The sequence below is a fragment of the Mauremys mutica genome, chromosome 23 (genome assembly GCF_020497125.1).
Source record: "Mauremys mutica isolate MM-2020 ecotype Southern chromosome 23, ASM2049712v1, whole genome shotgun sequence".
NCBI lineage: Eukaryota > Metazoa > Chordata > Testudines > Geoemydidae > Mauremys > Mauremys mutica.
The window spans coordinates 12,695,134-12,718,482 of NC_059094.1; the positions used below are offsets into that span (position 1 = coordinate 12,695,134).

At 50.5% G+C, this 23,349-nt stretch overlaps 1 protein-coding gene across 11 annotated transcripts in view; it reads right to left on the reverse strand.

The window, feature by feature from the left end:
* LDLRAP1 (low density lipoprotein receptor adaptor protein 1) overlaps positions 1–10,241 on the reverse strand; it is a 60,761-nt gene extending 50,520 nt beyond the window's left edge. For 2 of the 11 annotated variants that reach the window (XM_044997566.1, XM_044997565.1), the window contains exon 1: positions 9,873–10,110. In XM_044997566.1, the coding sequence (XP_044853501.1) occupies positions 9,873–9,957 (85 nt within the window). In that variant the 5' untranslated portion in view covers positions 9,958–10,110. Of the gene's footprint in view, positions 1–9,872 lie in introns of all 11 variants that reach the window. The other 9 variants (XR_006575042.1, XR_006575041.1, XM_044997564.1 and 6 more) reach the window with 8 other exon arrangements.
* Between the last annotated feature and the right edge of the window lie 13,108 nt (positions 10,242–23,349).

The following is a 23,349-nucleotide window of genomic DNA, read 5'->3' on the forward strand; positions in this document are numbered from 1 at the left end:
GCTGCCCAGGGGCCTTCGGCCTTTTCCACCTCATCTAGCTGCAGAGGCAGCAGCATTAACCAGCCTCCAAACCTCTATGGGTCTGGAGCTCATTTCAGAGAGACCAATGAGCCTTCTCCGGGAAAGTTACATTAAAGGTCCGACTGCTTCTTCCGTGGCGGGACCTCCTGCTACCTCTGGAGGGTGAGGAGCCCCGGTGGGCCAGCCTGTACTCCACCCTGGTCCCGAGGCCCGTCGGGGATATCAGTTGGCGGCTCCTCCACGGGGCCGTGAGTACGGGCGTGTACTTGGCGCGGTTTACCCCTGTCCCAGACACCTGCCCCTTCTGCGGCGTGAGGGAGACCCTGGCGCACATTTACATAGAGTGCGCCAGGCTGCAGCCCCTCTACCGGCTCCTCACTAATCTCCTATTGCGTTTCTGGCTGCACTTTTCCCCACACCTCCTTCTCCATGCACTCCCTATCCGTGGCCCCACGAAGTCGCGGGACCTCCTGGTCAACCTCCTCCTCGCCCTGGCAAAAATGGCCATCTACGCGACCAGGGAGAGGCGGTTGGCCAATGGAGACTCCTGCGACTGTGGGGCTTGTTTCCGATCCTTAGTCCGCTCACGTCTCCGGGCGGAGTTCCTCTGGGCGGCGTCCGCTGGCTCCCTTGACGCCTTCGAGGAGCAGTGGGCGCTGTCCGGGGTTCTCTGCTCGGTGTCACCGTCAGGCTCCCTTCTTATGACCCTTTGACCGCACTCCTGTCCCTGTTCTTTTATTAGTTGTCCCCCGCAATTAGTGGGTTTCTGAGGCTCTGTGGCACCTCCCCTTAGGCTGGGGGGGGTTCCGTTAGCATGGGGCGGGCTCGCCCGCCCCATTTCCTGGAAACCCAATAGATACTGCAGCACTGTCAGATCAGCCGTGCTGAGACGGGTGTGCAGGGTGCTCTGTGCGTTGTAGCTGTCCACAGATGGCACAACACCATCACCCACCTCGTCAGCAAGTAATATTGTTCAGCAAAGGTGTCCCGGGTGCTACTCTCCCCCACATCCACCTTTCTCAAACTGCATCACATCCCCACGCTCCCTTTCCCAGTAGTGGCAGCTACAATAAAAGTCTTCAAGTCAGTCCATTCCAGCCCCCATGGGGCCCATTCCAAGTTCTCCAAGTGAGCTTTGCTCCCCTCAGATGCAAGTGAGCATCTGGCAGCGTGTGGGTACAGGCCAGCCATGCTAGCAGGCAGAGCACGCTAAGGGCACGTCACTGCTCACTCCTGGTGGCAGCATGTCAAATATATACACCACACGCTCAAACAGTGCAGGTACAGACAGCGTAGCTAGCAGGACTCCGCTTAGGAGACTCGGGTGCAGACACCCGAACCCTGTGGGTACGTACGTTACGTCGGCGCCAAAGCCCTCTGTCCAGAGCTGCACACCACAGAGTAGATACAGCCTGTTTTCACTGCTAGCTCCACTCATGCAGCATAGATGTACTGTATGAATCAGGACGGAGCAAACCCCTGCCACGCCTCCAGTGCTTTAGGACGGCAGGGTCACAAGGCCACAACCTCACCTCTCCACCCCTGCCCCCTCAGCTGAGCAGAGCTGCAGGTGCTCTCCACAGCAGGTAATTCCCCGGCAGCAGAGAACACCGCCATGTAATCCTAAACCAGAGGGTGACTTCACTCTGATGGGAGCGGTTACCCTGGTGACTCACACATCCCGGAGCACGTCTCATTCAGGGCTCTGACTGGTTGTGGAGAGGAACCTCCACTGCCAGGGTGTGGAGCCAGGGTCAGTTTCATGGTGCAGATTAGCCTGGAGGGGTGGAGGCTGCAAGCTCCGTAAAGCGCTTTGAAATCTATGCACTACATCAGCAGTAGTCAATTGGCAGACCGCAGGCCAAAGCCAGACCTCCAGGTGCTTTTCAATGGATCCCAAAATCTTTTTATTTACTTATTTTCTCTGGAATCTGGACCCTGACCAAAAAATTTGGACCTTGACAAAAAAAGAGAATCGACTACCCTTGCACAACACTGTCAAGATCTGTTCTGCAGTGCACTGGAAGGGCTACAGCAGAATCAGATCATTAGAATTTAGGGTTTTGTTGAATTCAATATGAAAGTGAATAGACATTCATTCCTGGGGACCGTGAATCGGCCATCAAACAAGTGTGTAGTTCCATCTGTGGAGCAGTTAGCGGGGACACTGTCTTCTGGCACCCCGGGATGAACACAACGTGATCAAAAACAACGAGGAGTCCTTGCGGCACCTTAGAAACTAACAAATGTATTTGGGCATAAGCTTTCGCGGGCTAGAACCCACTTCATCAGATCAGGGAACACAACAGTGCTAATACTGACATCATTTGGTTTCAGAGAAACACCCCCGTTGAAACAGAAGATGTTTCAGGCTGTCTGAAGATTCAAGGGTAAAGTCACTCATTTGTTTACATATGAATAGTAGGGTTGTCAATCGCAGTTAACTCATGCAATTAACTCAAAAAAATTAATCACGATTAATTGCAGTTTTAATCGCACTGTTAAACAGACTACCAATTGAAATTATTAAATATTTTGGATTTTTTTCTACATTTTCATATATATTGTATATATATGAAAATGTAGAAATGTACATATGACACGCCACGTAGGAATCCTCATTTTCCGGAGAACAGGGCACCCTCCTTCTGCAACAGCAAGCAAGTAAGGGGGAGGCAGCAGATAGAGATTCCACCCGAGTCTGTCCAACTACTCCCTGTTTCAAGGTTTGCCGAGCGTTGGCAGCAGCCACTGAATGTGATACAGCACGTCAGGATTCGCCATTTGGGGGAGAACATGCAAGTCCATCTGAGCCGGACAAATCCTTGCTTTGGCAGCGGTTTTGCTTTGCAAGGAGATGCACAGAAGCCATCAGCTGTGGCCAGAACAGGTGAGCGGACTGTAGAGACTACGGCTGCATTGGCGATATATTACACCACCTCCTGCATTCCTCCAGATTGTGGAACTTCAGTGACAAGTCAGGGAGGTTTTGGATCTGACCTACCAGCCGTGCTTTGGTAAGCAGCATGAATCATGTCATCCCCGCACTGTGCCCATCTGCTCTGCCCTGATGAGCAGATGGATAATGCCCCATATTCCTGAATAGTTGAGGATAGTGGTATCAAGGGGGGGCTGTTTCTATGCACCGCTGGGCCAATCAGCCTAGGAGAGGCACTGCAGGCCTACCCTGAAGGCAGGCAAGGGACAGGAAAGAGGAGTGAGCCGCAGCAGCACTGAAGCCTTTTGAACACACAAGTGCATAGCAGGATTCTGGTGTCTTTCATGGCCCTATCTACTCCCAGCCACTGGAGAAGCAGAGAAACCTCGCCCAGACTGGGATTTCTGGGAACCCGAGTCCTGGTTCCAAGCGAGCCATACAGCCAGCACGCTCAACCCCGGGGCACTGGAGAGAGCCCGGCTGGACACCAGAGTCTGACTCCTAACCCTGTTTATCCACTAGACTGGACAGCCCCGGTCCGGTTCACAGGGGCAGAACGCAATTGGCCAGAGCAGGGGCTGAACTGCAGTGGAAACAGCCTAAGTCCTGTTGTTTCCCAGCACCAGTGGGGTTCTGGCACTCGGACTCGATACACTCACCCAGAAAGCAGGGCACGGAAAGAATCTATTTTGCTTGCCTAGCCTGAGTCTCAGCAGCCGCTGTACCAGGGGATGCTATTTTTAGCCAGGGGTTGTTTATTATAAAGTCCCCCCCCCCCCTTGTGGCTGTGCGGATGACCCGCTCCCAAAGTTCAGCGGGGAACCAAGGACAAGCCAGATGCTTTGTGTAACTTGGTACCATCTGTTTACAGACACGATGCAAAAAAGGGCTGAATTTTGTCAGCATCAGAGACTCTTTCAGTGCCACTGATTTCCTTGGCTTCCCACCCCTGCGATTCCAAAGTAAGTGAAGGTGTAGCAGTACGACTCTTGCAACACAGCTCAAGCTCTGCTCAGGAGGGGCAGACGTGCCTGTTATGGTCCCACAGTGCTTTTCAGCCTCAGAGCACTTTACAAGCAGCGGAAGGAGCTCTAGGAGCTGGAGAAGAGAGCACCAGGTTCCAAGCCAGGCACCTCTTGTTTGTTCGATCTGCTGCTCTTGTGATGACTTCCTCTGTGGCTTTCAACAAGCCACAACTTCTGCCCCACCTCTCTTCCACTCAACCCTCCTGCCCCGGGCGTAAAGTGCAAATGCGAACTGACTGGCTCCAGACTGATGTGTACAGCACTTCCCAGCACGGAGACCGTGAACAGGTAAGTATTAGAGCGTGTGAAGCAGGCGGACAATCTCTGCCATGAGGTCATCGTTGGAAGGCATGTCTTTTGAAAGGAGACTATTTCTTTTAAAGCCACCTGAAGCATCACTGCAAGTTTACTAGCCACCCTCTGCTATCAGAGACCTGGTATGTAAGTTGCCAACCCCAAACACACAGATCATGAAAGGTTGTTTGGTTTCTTTATATTATTTTTTTAAGTTTGCCTTCTGGGTTTTGAGCCTCGGCGGGGGCAGGAGGGGGTCTGGGGAGGAAGGGGTCGGGGGGGGGTCACCTTTTTGAACTTCTGAACCAGGAGGGCTAGAAACCGGTTTTTAAAGAAGGTAAATCTAAGGTTCACATAATCACAGGGCTCCAGGAACTGGGGCTTAACATTTGATTGGGGGGTGGGAGGGGAAGAGGAGGTTAAGAGGCTCACGATAAAATGGTGAGTTGACCACACTTGCTACACAAGCAGGGGCGTGAAGAGTGAGGTGGGGCCTTTCCATTTCCAGCACTGAGTGCAACGAAGGCCTCAGCCCGCTCCTGAAGCTGCATTGTGCTTGTATGCGAGGGGGGGGGTGGCAAGCACTGCATGGAGGCAACTGCGTAACGTTACTTGGGCATTAAAGCATCTAAGTAATCTTGTTCTGTGTGTTGCATATTCAGGCTGAGAGCAAGGGTTTTGAGGGGGAATGGGAGGCCAAGGGAGAGGATCCTCAGGTCCCACTTTGACTCAGCGCCCCCAGTAGGGAAGTCTGAACACTGACACTTTCAGAGGTGCTTGGTTAGGAAGGAAGCGCCGAGGAAATACTCGGAGAGGAAGATGGTTTGTAGTCCAGCAAGGAGCAACTGTCAGAGCGAGGATCATTCTGAGCATTGGCAGGAGCCATGACGCTGCTCTCTATCAACTTCACCAAAACTGTTCCCTCCCCTGGATTTCCCTCTAGGACTCCCAAGACCTCCTGGGGCGAAAAGAAGAGCCCAGCTTCCCCCACACCCTGGGGATAACGTCGGGAAGTGCCCACTGCTCCCCTGGCTTGGATGACCAGCCCTTCACCAGCTCACCCCTCCTCGGCTGGCGCAGCGGGATGGCGGAGACCGTCAATCATACAGTACCAAGCACCCCGTGGGTTAGCTCTATGGCGCACGGCTCGCGAACGGATTTAGATCAAGAATCACAATCAAATTGCAGTTGCTCAACGTTGAGAGAGGCAGACCTGAAAGGGGCTGCAAAGCTCATGGTGGTTTATGCTTTGGTTTGGGAGGGGGATGGGCAGAGTGGCTTGCTCTGACGTTCCTCCCCCATCTCAGGAGCGCACACAGTTCACGGGCACCTCAAACAAACATTTTCAATTCACAAGCCAGCCACAGTCTGCACGCACATTGCTCCCCCCCGCCCCCACTTCCCCTCAAGCACGGCTCGCTGTTGTTCGCATTTGCCACGTGCAGAAACTTTTCTTCAGTCTTGACATCTGCAAATATTTCAAGGTGACAGTTCCCTGGAGCATTTGGAGTTCACTGGATGTGCCCCTGGGGATGACGGCTTGGGGTTACTAGTCTCACAGCTGCTTCCAGCAAAAGCGTGAGAGAGTGTGCGTGGTGGTAGGTGTGAGTGTGAGAGCACGGCCAGTGTGTGTGAGAGATGGAGCAAGGAAGGGAGTGGTGGTAGGGGTGTGGGGAATAGATTTGTTCAGACCAGAAACCTTTTCCATCTGGGAGCCTCCACATGGATTCCAAGATTAGATTTTCACAAGTCCCCATTCCAAAAAGAGCTTTATCATTACGTTCATTTTGAGGGCAGGGGGGTGGGGTGGGGGCACAAATTTAAAGCTAGATAACATATATACACACTCAAAGCCTTAGTAAGTCCAATGCAATCAAATATGCTCGTAACCGAGAGCCCTTTCTGCAAGAGGTCAGTATGCATTTACCCGGAATCACCGCTACATTTACACAGCAGATGTCTTCGCGCCAACTGACAGCGACTCCTGCTTTTCATTCATATTTACTCAGCACGCAATAATTCTCATGCAATTCACAAGCTTGTTTAAGACAATTTAATAGTGGAGTCTGAACGGCTTCAGTCTAAGACCAAAATCTGGTTTGCTTTTTAAACTCTCTAGCTGGGTACGTGTCAGAAAAATCCCACCCCGCCACTCTCTGCAGACTCTGTACCAAGTTTCAGCCCAGTGCCAAAGCACCTACCGCAGAGTTAAACTCCTGCTTAGGATTCCTGCAGAGTGCCGAGACAGCACTCCGGCAGCAGTGCGGTCATTTCAGATCCAGAGATACCAGCCTCTTAATCCTTAAAAGAGGCAAAAAAAACCTGGAGTGAATCTCAGCGGATTAGTGAAAATCAAGCAGTTTGATCTTACCACCATGTAGTGAAGTCTCCAGACACTAGGGGTTTTTACTGGCAGAGCGAAAGCTGGCAAAGGAAAATACTTCATTCTAAAAACTGGATTAGTGCACTTTGGTATGCTGGGATCTTGGGCTTTCCTGCACACCTGCTGGTATTGCACCTCTGGCAAGAGCACTTAGCGAAAACCCCACTTATCTCCTCCCATGTGTTTCTTCACAGAGCTTTTAAGGAGACAGAAAAATGCCAGGTTAGTCCAGGATCCTATCAATGGACAGGTCTGTGCATATGCACCACGGTGAGTCAGAACCAGAAGGGGAGCAGTCACACTTTTGGCCTTATGGAGGAAGGCAGCCTGGAGGATCGGACCAGCTCTTAGAGAATGTTGAGCAGGAGGCTGTTCCCAGCCTTGGGACATGGAGTTAGGAGTGGGTGAAGGAGACAAAAGAACCAGTCGGAGAATCTTGGGTGGAACAGAGAGGCGGGGACATCCCGTGGGAGAAAATGAGATCAGAGAGCAGCTGCTTTAGAAAGTGAAGACAAGAAGCTTGATCTGATTGAACCAATGCAAAGATGCAAGGGACAGGAGCTTAAGGTGATCCTGGGGGCAGCATTCTGGACACACTGAAGGGATGGAGATGGGGAGAAGGATATACCACCCATGGCAGAAAATTAATATCTCATACTCCCATCCAAGCTGCAGCAGAGAAGAGGGGGAGAGAGAGAGAGAGAGAACACACAGGGTTTAGATGCTGGGAGAGGAGTCAGAGATCCCACCAAGGTTGAGAGGCCAGGCAGGCAGGAGTATCATAACAGTGCTAAAAACAACTAAGAAGGGGAAGAAAATGGAAAAAAGTCCACTTCAAACCCTTTCATTATTGTGTGGGAGCAGGGAAAGGAACCAGGGCTCTGTGTGTACATGGCAGGTGCCCAGCAGCCTTTGAATGAATGCAAGTTACAGCTACTGTCCAAAGCTCAAGAATCTAGTACCCAGCTGGATGGAATGTAAAAAAAAATCTTACTGCAGTGCTTGATTTTTCAAACTGGTATCCTGGGTGTAGCATATTTTTAAGCCAGCTAATAAAACCAAAGTTACAAGTTAACCACTGATTTGACTCTGGGTAAAGTACAAACTAAACCAAAGCAAAAAATCCTACTGCAGAACTTTAACCCTTTCCATGAACCCGGCACCCTTTGAGATCCACCAGTGATGGGACAAGAAGGAGAAGAAGAATCCAGACTGACTAAGAGGAGTGCAGGGCTAACATCTGCCACAATGGAGGGCAGGCTTAGAGAGAACACATGCGGCCACCAGACTAATGCATGTCTACTATGACACACCACATTAAGATGTGTAAATTGCTCAGCAGGCAAGAGCATTGTGTGGTCTCATTACACTCCATTCTTCTCCGGGGAATGCAGCAACTTTTGTTTGCTTGGAGTTTCCTTTTGCACAAAAGGAAAGAAAACCCGGACATTCCAGGGTCAAGGACAACAATCCCAAAGCTGTCAAGCCACAGGGCAAGTAGGGTGGTTGGTCTGCAAAAGGCAAGATTTGGGGTAGAGAAGGGCTCATTTAGGGCGCTGAGAAACGTACATTCCTTCCTAAAGGAAGTCAAGTCAGCGATCCCTGGTAGGAACAGTCTGACAGCAGAGCTATGGAGTTGGGTGGAGCTTGCAGGTAAGCGGACCGCGACGCACTAAATTGGCTCAAGACATCCAGGCAGGCCCATAACCTCACCTAGACAGCGCAGCGATCCCTAAAAGATGGCGCTGTAACTCCAGGTGCGAGGAAGAGGAATTCCTTGCTTAGCCACCATCTCATTATCAATCACTAGAAGCAACACACACAGTGGCCTCATTCACTCTGCGGAGACCTTAAGTAACTATTAACCCCGTTGTACATCGTCCTACTTAGAATCATAGAATATCAGGATTGGAAGGGACCTCAGGAGCTCATCTAGTCCAACCCCCTGCTCAAAGCAGGACCAATCCCCAACTAAATCACCCCAGCCAGGGCTTTGTCAAGCCTGACCTTAAAAACCTCTAAGGAAGGAGATTCCACCACCTCCCTAGGTAACCCATTCCAGTGCATCACCGTCCTTCTAGTGAAAAAGTGTTTCCTAATATCCAACCTAAACCTCCCCCACTGCAACTTGAGACCATTACTCCTTGTTCTGTCACCTGGTACCACTGAGAACAGTCTAGCTCCATCCTCTTTGGAACCCCCTTTCAGGTAGTTGAAAGCAGCTATCAAATCCCCCCTCATTCTTCTCTTCATACTTGCTCATTCAGCTGTGAGCTAAGAACATTTTCACTATTCTTCCATTTGCAGACAGGGCTCTGGACTGTCCAAACCAGAAGGCAGCACAAGCCAGGCCCCAACCTGCTCCCCCAGAGGGTAGGGCCGGGGTCAGAACAATACATCCGCACTGGGGTGTGGTGGGGTTTTCGGGAGTGCTCTGGGCTGGCCCCTCTCTGCTCAACTGAGAAGGGAGGGAGCCGAGGAGGGATTTCACTGTATGGCTGGAGAGAAGAGCCGAGGCTGGATACAGATACAGCCGGGGAGGGGGGGGAGCACAGGGGGTCACCGTCCCCCAGGTCAGCAACATTTCGGCATGAGAACCGGCCTGGGGAAGCCGGTCCCGGCCCCACCCCAGCGGGCTCCCACCCCTGCCTGCTCTCGGCCGGCCAGCAACAGGAAGCGGCTCCCGGGACCGCCAGCCGGGCGCGCTCCCAAAGCAAAGCAGGTCACTCGGGGAGGAGCAAACCCTGTTCCCGGCTGCCCCGGGCCAGGGGCCGGCCCAGCAGAGCGCAGCGCCGGGCACTGCCCCGGCCCAGCAGAGCGCAGCGCCGGGCACTGCCCCGGGCCGGCCCAGCAAAGCGCAGCGCCGGGCACTGCCCCGGGCCAGGGTCCGGCCCAGCAGAGCGCAGCGCCGGGCACTGCCCCGGGCCAGGCTCCGGCCCAGCAGAGCGCAGCGCCGGGCACTGCCCCGGGCCAGGCTCCGGCCCAGCAGAGCGCAGCGCCGGGCACTGCCCCGGCCCAGAGGAGCGCAGCGCCGGGCGCTGCCCCGGGCCAGGCTCCGGCCCAGCAGAGCGCAGCGCCGGGCACTGCCCCGGGCCAGGGGCCGGCCCAGCAGAGCGCAGCGCCGGGCGCTGCCCCGGGCCTGGGGAGGGACTAGCCGCCCCCCCGGGCTAAGCACCCCGCTCCCGCCCCAGCTCCCCGCCCGGGGACTCACTCTTGTGCTTGCCGCTGCCCCAGGACTGCTTGGCGGCGCTGGGGCTCCGGATGATGGCCCTGCCCGCCGACCGCAGCGCCTCCATGGCGCGCCCCAAACTCTCGCCAACAAACTTTTCCCGGCGCGGCGCGGCGCGGCGGCGGCTGCTGCGGGCTGCCCGGAGCCGCCTCCCGGGCCGGGCGGTCGAGGGATGATCGCGTGGGGGAAGTGGGAGGATCGCGCTGCAAATCCGCCCCGGGCTGGGGTGGTGACGCGGCTGCTCCCTCCCCGGCCCGGCCCGGCACCTCCCCGCCCCGCTTGGCAGGAGCGGGAGCCCCGCCAGGCTGCAAAGCAGCTCCCCGAGCAGCCGGGGTGGGGGGAGGGGTGTCATGTCAGGCCTGGGCCCCCACTGGGGTCCCCCCCACCATAGGGTAGAGACTCACAGAATCTCAGGGTTGGACGGGACCTCGGGAGGGATCTAGCCCAACCCCCTGCTCGAATCAGGGCCAATCCCCAGGCAGGTTTTTGCCCCAGATCCCTAAATGGCCCCTTCAAGGCTTGACCGCACAACCCTGGGTTTAGCAGGCCAATGTGCAAACCACTGAGCTGTCATGTCCGCGTGCTGCAGACATGTGTCATCAGGGCTGGACACAATGGCCTCATGTCCCCCATGCGACAGGTTTTAATTGCTCATGTCATTTGATCACCTTGGCAGCCACTCCTCAAATACTGGGTCCCTCCCTGTATGATAGTGAAGGAGGCCCCATGTTTAAATCAGTCAGCTCATCTGTCCTCACACACATACAGTAAATGCCTTGGCAACTCCAGCATGATTTTGCCTCCCCAAATGCCATATTATCAAATCAGTGGTCTTTTCACATCCTATTTTATGGCACTGGTGAACCTCTTTCATATGAGCTTGAGTCACCATTCTGATAAATCCAGAGTGTATTTAGATTTTGAATTGAAAATCATTTACACCATGTGATCACTGCATTGTATAATGTACAGACCCTGGCAATAAGCACCGAGAACGACTATCAAAAGACTGTACTGTGTTAAAAAGCCATGGGAAGAACAATTTTATTTTTTGTTTCCTTAAAGCCTCAAATGTAGTACAAGCAAATTCCATGCAATATTTTAGTATCACATTTAATAAAGGGCTATACGTGTGTAACTCCATGTGTAGCTTGATTTCAGCTGGCTCTAGGAGGCTTTAAACGTATGTGCCTAAGTGTTGGTAGGGTTAAGGCCTAGCGGGCTTGTTGAGATTAAAGGGATATTATCGGATGTGGGCGGGTTAGGCCCAAAATATAGGTTTTGTAAAATAATTTTTTTACAGGTTTTACAGAGCTTCCTATTAATAGATATATTTTAATGTAACTGAAAACAGCTTTTGATTGAATTTAAACATTCCCATCTGGTGTTGGCAATCCAAACCTTGCAGCATTGCTCCGGTACGCGAGGAGCCAGAAAGCGAAAGTGATGTAGAAAGAAAAGTAGAATTGACTAAGCTATTTCCATTGTCGAAACTGAGTGAAATGCAAGAAAGGGATAAACCGCACGAATAATGAAAAGTAAATTAGATTAAAGACAGTCTTTCGGTTTTAACAATCTAACCTATTAGTAATAGTTCCCCCCAAATACACTGTCTGATTTTTAACCTGACAGTAGCCCTTTAAGAGCAACAGCTGTGGTCTGAATTTGAAACAGGAGATTTAAATTAACTGCTATCAAAAGATACAGCGGGTTGTCTAATGCAGCTGGTAAATAACAGCATGGGCATGTTGCAAGTGTATAATGAAGTCAGTTTAAAGGTCCCTGTGAAGCTGTAGGCCCCGATTCAGCGAAACCCTTAAGCATGTGCTTAAATCCATCCCTGTTCAGGAAAGCACACAGCCATATTTGCCTTTAAGCACGTGTTTAAAGCGGCATTGAAGCCAAGGGGTTTAAGCACACACATAAATGCTTTGCTGAATTGAAGCCCTGTGGCTGAGAGATGTTGGCTGAGCCCGGTCCCCAAATTACAGCGTGCATTGTGCTGGAGTGGTTCATCCTTGCCAACCGCTGAATGGCCGATCCAGATACTCTTTAACATTCTGTAACAAACTAAGCGGATCAATCCACATGGCAGGCTTTTGATGCAGCCGTGTTCCATTTTTCCTCTTCTCGGGTCTTCAGTTTTCTGGGTTTGGCACCGTCGTCAGCTAAGTGTATCACAATGTTTACCTCGGGCAGCAGCTTCAGCACCTTCGCACAGCTTCCTTCCCACCGCTTCCCTTGTAGCAATTGCACAAACAAGCCACTCGTCAAAACAGGGCATGCTCCTGTCTTGCGTGCAGCACCCTCGCATGTGCAGCATTCCCTGCTCGGCCAGCCGTCCCCTGCCAGCGACTTGTACATGTTGCTGACTTTTTTAGCAACCTTCAGGGTGCCCGGCCTACATTCTCAGACACTGGGGTGTTGATGCTCTGGCTGCATGGGGCTAGGTTTTTTGGATGCTGATGTTCTGAGGACAAACTCCAGCTGCAAATGTGTCCTCCACTGCTGATTTTTTCCCAGTGAACTGCCAGCGTCGGTGTCAATGTTTTTCCCTGGCTGTGCTGAAAACGCCGTCTCAGACGGTAGGGCTGTGTGGGAGTAGCAGAACATATTTCTCCAAGTGTCGCAGCAGCTTGAGCGGAAGAGACAGTGACAGCATGACGGCAGCCGGAGTGAGAGAGGCTAGTAATCAAATCAAGGTCTCCTGCACGGCCGTGCGGCACTTCCAAGCCAGTCTCCGCAAAGGAATAATTTATGTTTAAAATAGCCTTGTAATTTAGCAAGCTTTAAATCTCAGCCCTTAGCTGCGCCATCTATTAGCACACCCAAAACTCCAGGGTCCTCTGTTCAGCCTGTCTTCACTTTCAAGGCCCTTCATGCTATCCCCACCACAACATCCAGCTTGAGAACCTCAGAATGGGGATTCCTGACACTGACTTACTATGGGGCTGTAGACTATTTCCTGACAGCTCTGTGCCTCAGTTTACCCTTCTGTTACACAGGTGTAATTTCCACCATATGGGAGTGCTGGGAGGCTTAATTAATGCAAGTGTGTGTTTTTAAAATGAAATGAAATCAGAGAGATGGCTTTACAAAAATAAATAGTATTAAAGTACTGTACAAATACATGAGACCTGACCCCACAGGGGTTTTAGTGAGGCCTTCTGTTAATGGCAACTATTTTACATTCCTGTTGCCTTTGACTGCCATGTGGATTATGCTTTTGTCCACACAAAATGCTTTCTTGCAAGTCACTGATTGTACCAACAGTGGCCAAACTGTGCCCGGGCATCCCCCTGTCAGGTCGATGGGACTTGGATTGGGCCCCATCAATACAAAAATCTGCATCCGATTGAAGAGTTAAAATTTGGGCAGCGTAAAATAAACGAAACGTAATAGCAGATTCTCTCGAAACAGACTATGGTACGAATCTCCTGTATGAGGTGAGGGGTGGAGTCAAGGTTTAAGGGAGAATGCTGCACCACTATCCCACAGGGGGTCTGTCACATAATTTAGGTGTCAATCCCATAATTTAGGGCTAAGCTGCTGCTTAGGACAGAGGGGTGCTTGACTGGGTTTCTAGCCTCAAGCGTTTCCCACCCCTAAGGTTTCTAACCTTCTCCTGAAGTGACTGTCCCGCTGACCTGGAGCGATTTCAAACTCAGAAGCAATCGCCACATGATTTGTGAGACATGTGCTTCACGCCTCACCAATAAAGGCCGGATTTTCTGTTGCTTTGCAGCTTGTCACCTGGCATTCTGCTTCGGGAGCACCGTGTTCCCACTTGGAGCTGGAGTATGTGACTGCACCTGGGCAGGGGCAGAGAGAATCAGGCCATATTTATTTTCCAGAGCCAGAGGATGCGTGAACCTCTTTTCAGCAGCACGTGCTCAGATCCTGATCCCAGAAGGGGCAGAGCTATGCCAGGCTAGCTAATGGGCTAGTTGCAAATGGTTCCTGATTGCAATTTTCCGCCGTAGTTTCCCTGACTACTGTGGCCTGATCATTCTTTTCCTGGCCTAGCAGAACCACGCTCACAAGTTACCTTCACACATGGCCTGATTGTCCTAGCCTGGGTCACAGACAAAACAACCAAGACTGCTGATCCCCAGCTAAGAAGGAAGCCCTCTGGCCATGCCTAGCAGCAAGTTCATTCTAATCAAGGTCTGCCGGCCTCTTAGGCCCAGCAGATTAATGGACCCAAGGCATGGAAAACGAACCAGCATCTTGCTCCTAGAGGCACTCCCTGCAGGCCGGGGTCGAGGAATGTTGGAGAGACAGTACTGGGAGGCTTACCCTGGTGCTGTCCGTGCTAGGAACATAGAGGTCGCCAGATTGGATCAGAAATCTGGTCCATTCTCTCCAGCAGCCTGTCTCTGGCCAGCGCCCGGGTGCAGGAAATCTCCTAATCTCTAGTCATTAACAATTGGCTTGAAGCATAAGGTCTAATATCCCTTCCACAATTTGTGTCAGCATGAACTAGTCTAGCTCTGGTTATTCTCGTTACCCTTCAAAATGCCCAACCCCGGTTTGAATACTGGCTCCAGGACATCCCTCCTCAAAGGTATTAAGGTGCCTAATTGCCTCTGAAATCATCCAGAGTTCGACGCCTTTTAGAGAGGACCAGGGCCTGAGTTCCACAGCTGAAAAACGTGCTATCCCAGCCTGGGGGTGCTTTTACTTCTGAAGCTGTTACAAAATGGCACCGAGCCCTGCCCTGGCTGCCAAATCACTGCACACGAGGCAAATTGGGCCCAGAGCTCTCATAGAAGCTTTCTTGCCTGCCCTGCCTCTGAACCATGTTCCCGTTTGTCACTGTTAAAAGGAAAAGGATGCGAGTAAACAAAGGGAAAAGCAAGTGGGAGAGATGAAAAACTCCAGGCTCGGTGGGGAACAGCAGTGGGTGGTGGACAGAAAACCCAAATCAATGTCGTCGTCGTCGAGGGGAAGAGAAGCTTGTTTGAACCAGGAGTGTTTGTGGTTTGCTCCCCTTCACACTCACTTCTCTTCCCCCATTTTAAATCTGCAGCAGAGAGAAGTGTGGGTCTGCCTTAACCACTGACATCCCCATGACCCAGGGGTTCTCAAACTGGGGGTCGGGACCCCTCAGGGGGTTGTGAGGTTATTATATGGGGGGGGGGGTTGCGAGCTGTCAGCCTCCACCCCAAATCCTGCTGTGCCACCAGCATTTACCGTATAATGGTGTTAAATATACAGAACTTTGTTTTTAATTGATAAGGGGGGGGTCTCACTCAGAGGCTTGCTATGTACAAGGGGTCACCAGTACACTAGGTTGAGAACCGCTGCCATAACCCAAATCCAAATACTCAGCACCGTTCACCTGCAAGGTTACTAAGAAAACAAAACCATTCCGCATCCCTAATGACTCTCATAATAATCATCTGCTTTTCCGTATCTGTAACTCTCAAGGGACCCCACAAAAGGTCCATATCAATATCCCAATTTTACAGAGGCGGAAACTGAGCAGGGCCGGTGCAACCCATTAGGCGACCTACGTGGTTGCCTAGGGTGCTAGTACTTGGGGGGCGGCATTTCAGATTGTCACTGGCATTTAGGCGGAGGGACCGTGGGGAGGGCTGCCTGCAGCAAGTAAGGGGGGTGCGGCACGCAGGGGAACTGCTCCCCACCCCAGCTCACCTCTGCTCCGCCTCCTCCCCTGAGCACGCTGCTCCGCTCTGCTTCTCTCCCTCCCAGGCTTGCGGTGCATTTTTAAGGGTAACAAGAATAACCAAACAGCTGATTGGCACCACAAGCCTGGGAGGCGGGAGAAGTGGAGCAGCGACGGCTGCTCGGGGAGGAGGCGGAGCAGGGGTGAGCTGGGGCGGGGAGCTGCCGCAGGGCTCCCCGGGCCAGGGGGAGCTGCCGTCGGGGGGCACCTCAGGGCGGAAGGGGGGAGCTGCCACGGAGGGGTGCTGGGGGGGGCGGAGAGCTGCCTAGGGCACAAAACATCCTTGCACCCACCCTGAAACTGAGACATAGAAAGGCGGAGTGACACGCCCACGGTCACCCAGCAAGCATGTATAAATCAGCTCTCCCGTCTCCCATCCCTGCCCTCTGGCTGCTCGATCCCAGCTGCTCCTGCACTGTACAATTTACAATGGAATTGCTTCCCGTGGTCTGGGCTCTCTTGTTTTCCATCGGCCAGAGACACTGCAGCAGCAGCAATTGTAGAAACGGAATGGAACTCGAGCAAAATTCCCACTGAAGAAAATAAGCGGTTGCCTGAGCAGAGGGCTGCAGGATTAGGTCCAATGCAATTACTGCTCTAAGTGGAATCTGGCCAAGACACCAAAGTGCCCTGGGTTCTGGAGGTAGCATAGATAAAGGAAGATAAATGCCATGTGCTATTTCCCGGGGGCAGGGGTGTTCCTTCACAAACTCACACTCATATTGCCACAACACCACACACGTTCCTCCCTTCCCCCTAGACACATTCACCAGATGCACGTGCACTGAGCAACATTTGAAACAGAGATACCCATATTCCCCCCACCGACACAGAAACATACCCACACAGACATTCAGCACGCATGTGCTATCCTACAGCCACTAACCACAAACACATAGCGAGGGCCCCCTCTCCCTAAACACTGAGCAACACTCACCATCCACCAACACAAGGACACACTCACGACACACACACATCCCCAGCCGTCCACACGCGTGCACACAGTCTTTAGAAGACTTCCAGAGTTGCTTTTAGTGATTGCTATACATAACAATAACAGGTTGCTGTTCACGTTTCCAGCATCCCAGCTGACAGCTGCAAACGTTGACACGTGCCGGAAAAATCTTAGCTGGCATCAAACAGGCAGAGCACTTACTTCCAAAAATGCAAAGTGTCGACATCGTCCCCACATGCAACTCGGGAAACTACTGCAGTGCTGGGTCAATTTCAGCGATGGCTTAACCATGACGCGTGGTCCACATGGCCCCCCTGGCCATCTCAGCTCTCCAGAGTGTGTGCTGGTCACAGACCCCATAGCCTAGCACTACTGTTCAGCAAACATATTGTCTGCCATTTCCCTTTCACTCTTCAGGGCAGTTGCTGTATGCTGTGATGGGTTCTGCTGCTCTTCCATTGACCTCACTGGGTTGAGGTCAAAACTCTCAGGGCTCAGATTCTCCTGGGATGTTGCACTGATGTAGCGGAGAGGTTCAGCTGCCATTGATTTCAGTGGATGTTTTGCCTGAGTAAAGACAGCAGGATTGGGCCCTCTCTGAGGTTTTACTTTTATAGGTTATTTTTATATTTTATTTTATTTCAGCTCACAAAGAGCCAGATGCTGATCTAAATTACACCCGTGTAAAACAGGATGAGCTCCACTAAAGGCAGACTGTACTGCACATTAACACCAGGGTAACTGAATTCAGAATCTGGGGCCAGATTTATATAATATAGCAAAGATAAAAAAACATCAAACATCTAATATCAACTGTTGGTGTAAATAACCAGCACACACATGTTCAATGCTGTGCGAAGAATTGGTGAAAGAACTCATATTATTACAATCTTATGCACTCTTGTAATGGCTGATGTCTGAGGATCTTAAAGCACCACGATAGACTGATGCCTCATGGTCAAAGTGTGAATCAGGGAATGAATCCAGGAGACTTCAGTGACTCACAAGTTGCCACAATTTTTCCATCCAAAAATGCTGTTTTCTCTAAACTGAAATGTTTTGCGGGAATGTGTTGATTTGCGACAAAATTTTTGACGGAAAAGTTCCAAAATGATTTAAAATCAAAATGGAGTATTTGGTTCTGACTTTATCATTTCATTTTGTTCCAACTATTCCATTTGGTTTGGACTTCTATATTATATTTATTATTTATTTTGTTTAATTTTTTTATATCATAGTATAGTGTTTCAACGTTGTTGAAACATTTCGTTTCAATAAGGTTCATGCAGTGTTTTCAAACTGAAATATTTTGTTCCACAAAATATTTTAATATTTTTTACTTTTTGTCCTGATCTGGAACAAAAACAAATTTCAAAATATCACCATTTCCCACAAGATGAAAATTTCATTTTCCAACTGGCTTTACCTACAAGCGCTTGCTTCTCTAACCACTAGACTACACTGCCTCACTGAGAAGAGGGCTTTTTCACAGATCTTTTCAAAGAGGGCTTGCCAGAGTCTCTGGTCATACTTAAGAAAGCTCAGTGAGATCTTTGGCAAACTCCCAAACCTGATCCCAACCATGATCAAAACTCGGATTCTCTTTCCGGCATCTTGTAATAGTGTGTTAAGAACTTGCTCTTTTAAAAGCTCCATCCAATGCCCAAAGAAAGTCTTCAACGGGCAATGGATCACAGCCTTAAAACAGGAAGATGGAAAGGATGCTGCATAAAATGCAGGGGATTTTCCTGTTTTAATTTTGTTCTTGTGTTTCACAGAAAATAGCCACCATGGGACAAGATTAGCCCATCCCCTCGTCAAATCTAACATATCCCTCCTGCTTCTGAGCCTCCTATAGGAATGCTTTCCCCCTCATTTCCTGGTTGGTCTGCATGGGAGACTGATTGGCTCTGTGTATTTCTATGTCAAACAAAAAGTACAATGTTTACATTTCTGGCTGAGCTTTGGGCCAAGTTCTGGAGCCCTTACGCAACAGGAGCTTTGGACTATGGTAATTAGGTCCCTAAGTCCCACTGAAATCAATCTAAATACCTTGCAGGATCTGGGCCTCAGCCAATGAGGGCTTTGTTTGTTTAAGGACTGCAGAACGTGGCTCACTGGGGCGGATCCTTATCTGGTGTAAATCAGTGCAGCTCCCTGAAATGGTCCATGGCGCTGCGCCAGTTTATGGCACTGGAAGAGTTGGGATCAGTTTCTGAGGGATCAGTCCTGCAAGGGGATGAAAGCCCACTGGCTTCAATAGGAGGGACAGGTGCGCCGCACCTTGCTGAATCAGCCCCCATACAGTGAGAGATGGTGTGGTCCAGTGGACAGAGAACAGGCCTGGGGCTCAGGAGACCTAGATGCTATTCGGTGGCTCTGCCAATAGGCTCCTGGAGGACCTTGGGTCTCTTCACCTCTTTGTGCCTCTGCTTTCCTCCCACCATTTGTCTGTCTTATCCACAGGTGCTGGAAGTAGGGGTGATGGGGGGGCTGCCGCACCTCTTGGCTTGAAGTGGTTTCCATCACATACAGTTTGGTTCAATGGCTCTCAGCAAAATTGTTCCAGCGCCCCTGATCTTATCTGTTTAGATTACAGGCCCTTCGGGGGCAGGAACTGGTCTTGCAATGTACCTAACTGAGTAGACCCCCCCTGCCCCACCTCCGACTTTTGGTAGAGGCCTCTAGGTTTTACTGTAATATTAATACAGTTTGATTATACTTTAAGTAATAATTAAATACATGAAAAAAAAGCAAACAATTAATCCATGTTCTAGGTGAAAAACAACAACAACAACAAGACAAACGCAGAGCCTTTTCCCACAGCCCTTACTCACACAAGCAAATAGCCCAACTGGTTTCATCCGCTGCTTGCGTGGGTAAGGATATCTCATGGAAGGGTTTGCAGAATCAAACCCTTATTTAAAAAGAAAAAAAAGTTTTTATCCTTTTCTGATTTACTGAAATCAAGACCCAAAACAGACCCTACTTCCCGCTAATCTCGCATCCTTTACCACAAGTCAGTGCACAGCAAAATTTTGTTGCCAAGTTAAGGACCCTCTGGAAAACAGAATTTATAGTGCAAATGCTGATGGAGTTCATTCAAATAGTGTAAAAAGCCCCGGCTGCTCATTCTAATAATAGCGCCGAGCCCAATTCAATACGTTCTTAATTATAATCATTTTTCATTGCTTCCTTAAGCAAACTCTCTCCTTTTTTTGTCTGCCCAGCAAAACTGTCTCTGTCCTGTCATGTGTTAAATTGATACACTTCTTGGATGCTATTTCTGCACCAGCACCACAGCCTGATTCATTGGATTCAGTAACACGTTGCCAGGAGATCAGCTTTCACTGCTGTTGTTGTTGTTTGTTTTAAAGTTCAGATTGTACCAGCACATCAAATGCAACGTGCAGTCAGGAACAAAACCTCGGAGGCTGTGTGGACGGAACAGAACAGATGGGCAGTGACTCGCTGCTCCAGTTGCCGGGACTTTGAAGCTAATAATAATTGTAACCATCCCTTTTCATCTCATTTTAATCCTGGTAATCTCTTTACGCTGCCTTCGGATTGTTGTTTTCTTTGTGCGCTGGGATCACTCCTCCCGGCCAGGAGATGCGCTTTTCCCTTTGCAAAGGGGCCATCCAACGCCAAATGTCGTTATTAAAGCTTTATAACCAAACTAATTCCACCCCCCTCGACTAAAAAGAGGCTGGGCTGGGTTCTGAGGGAAGAGTTAGAGCAGGGGGTTCTCAAACTTAACAGCGCCATGAGCCCCAAAAATTACTACATGACCTCAGGAGGGGGACCGAAGCCTCAGGAAGTCTATCGCCAGCTCTGGCAACCCCATTATTAGGGTCGCGACCCACTTTGGGGTCCAGACCCACAGTTTGAGAACCGCTGATTTAAAGGGAGGATGACAAGTTTTTTAAAAAAAACCCTCAGGACGGAAGCATTAGCTGGGGTTACCACAGGAGAACGGGAAGCAGGAGTCTCTGATTCAGGCTCCACTCCGCCACGGATTTGGTTTGCAAATCTCACATGATTTGTGGTGTTTTACATAAAGCCCCTGCTCCCACAGTCACGTTATGATGGGAGCATCTCAGCTTTCAATGGAACCCCCCACCCCACACACAAAATCAAGTGTCTAGTCCTCATTGTTGAAGATAAATGCTTGAAAATGTGGCCTCTGAAGGCTTACAGAACCAGCAGGCCGGTACAAAGCCCGTCCGTCCCCCGCAATTTTGTTATTTTTAAAATCTCATGATTTGGGGTGAGGGGCTGAGTCATGATGTTTGATCGCTTGGTGTTGGTAATCCTGGAATTTGGTCAAGTGGCTGAAGGCCAGGAGCTGCTCGGTGCTCAGTGCTTTTGAGAATCTGTCCGTTATTCCTCTTTGGGGCTTGATTTTCCAAAGTGCTGAGCACACACTTCTCCAGATGAAGACAACGGGAGCTGCAGGTCCTAAACGTTTCTGAAAATCAGGCCCTCTGTGCATCCCCACCTGGAAAATAATCCAGACCCTCACAGGGTTGTTGTGAGGCAAAATTAATTCATGGTTTTAAAGTGCGTTGAGATCCTTGGATGAGAGAGGTTCTAGAACCAGTTATCATCACTGGGTAATGAGCCCAATTCCCCTCTCCCTCCCACTCATGCAACCCAGCGATTTCAGGGGGGTGTCAGGGTTGTAACAGAGAACAAAGCCTACTCTTAAGGAAATCACTAGGAATTTTGTCTGCATCAGGACTGCTGCACTGGTCCCTTGTTGAATCCCATCCTTGGTGTGTCTAATAAACATGTTCGCTCTGAATCTCCCTTTCTTTAACCCAGATTCCCAGTCAATGGCCTCATGGCAGTGCCCAGCATTCATCTGTGTCTCTGAATAACTCCTCCGCAGGCTACAATACCTTTCAGATCCTCACCCCACCCAGCCATGGACAGCGTTTATCTAGTTTCTGACTTCATGTTGTACATCATCCTGCCCTTATTTGTGCAGAATCAGGGGAATTTCTTTGGAAATCTATTTACTTTGAACCCTGCCAGGAGATGTAACGAGCCGGACTGAGGTGATGTTGACAGTTCAGGGTTAATAACTGTAGGAGTAAAGATCACGGTCCTTGAGCAAACAGTTACTGTGTAAGACCGGTGATGTCTCAGGAACTGTCTCTTGCTTTGTGTGCGTACAGCACTTGGCAGAATGGGCTCTTCAGCGGGAATGGGACTGGGGCTCTGGGAGCAATGGGTCTTTTCTGCCCCTTTATATCTGTCACAAACCTGAGACACCAATAATTCAGCTTACTGCTATTTCTGCAAATTTCCATTGCTATAAAAATCCCTGTCCCCATAGGCCTGGGCTTTCCCATGGATCCCTGGGAACTGCCAGGGCTGGGGACAGGCCTCGTGGGGTTTTTCATGGCACAGAACTCTCAACCTTCCACATCCCAATGGGATCATAGGAGAGGATCATTCTACAGGGACATCCCCTCCCCTGAAGCCTCCCCTGCCACGAGCCTTACTGAAGGTGGATGTGTGATGATCTGGACCATTGTAAGCTCTTTGGGGTGGTGGATGGCAGCATTATGTACCACTGACATTTATGGTGCTGTATGAGTGATGAATAGTAATCATATAATCCAGCAAGCGCGTGGTCATCCCAGCAGCCAATGTGATTTTGATTTGCAACTTTAATTTGAGATTGGCTGGCCCCAAGCACAGGCTATTTGCATTCTGGTTCATAAGACTCTCTGCCATCTGCCTTGGCTGGTTCAAAGCACTGAGAGAGATTGATACATCCCTCCGGTCCCCATCCACGCCTCTCCCCACCCCAGCCCCCAGCCCAAACCTCTACGCGAGTCTCTTATAGGAACTATGGCCTGGAAACGTAATTCCAGCTGTGTTGGCTGCATGGTTCCTAATCTGCCGAAAACAGATTATTGCCGCTGAACGGTATGCGGGAGCTGGCTGTGCATTTATAAACGCCATTATTTCTCTTAGGGTGGTACTTCCAGTCTCCCCTCTGCCACGTTTGTATGTAAAAATAAGAGAACAAAGGGAGGTTATTGAAAAAGACAAAAAAAAAGCAGCTCATGAAAAGGGCAATCTCACAGCAATGGGAGGTTTTAATTAATCAGGACACGTCTTACTGTAAGAACTACTCGCAGCAGCGGCATATCAGAGGGCTGATTCACATTTCTTACGGGGAACAAGGATGTGATTTGTGACTTCTCGCTCCTGCTATGATCCTACTATCTTTGGCGGGGTAAACAGGCCACGAGGCACCTCGGAAAACGGCTTCCTAATAGAATATATTGCTGTCATCCGTCCATTTGATTCTATTGCAGGGTGAAGAACTGGATTGTAAGTCTCTTAGGGTATGTCTGCTGGAGGTGTGATTTCCAGCTAGGGTAGACGTGCCTGCCCTACCCCTGACTGAGCTAGCGTGCTAAAAACAGCATGTAGCTATGGCTGCACAGGAGCCGGGATACGCCAACAGCCCCAAGTACGTACCTAGGATATCCGATGGGATCAGACTCAGGGCGGCTAGCCCACCCTGCCGCTAGGGTTGCCAACCCTCCAGGCCTGGCCTGGAGTCTCCCGGCATCGGCACCGATCTCCCGGTGACTACTGAAAGCCATCTAGGAGATTTTAATGGGATATTTTAAGAAAACGACATCACGTCATGTTGGAGGAAAAAAATCTCCCGGAACAGCTTCAGTCAGAGCTGGCAACCCTACCTGCCACCCCCGCCACCCTGGTTACACTGTTATTTTGAACGTGGTAGTTCAGTCAGAGCTAGAACGGGTACGTCTACCTGA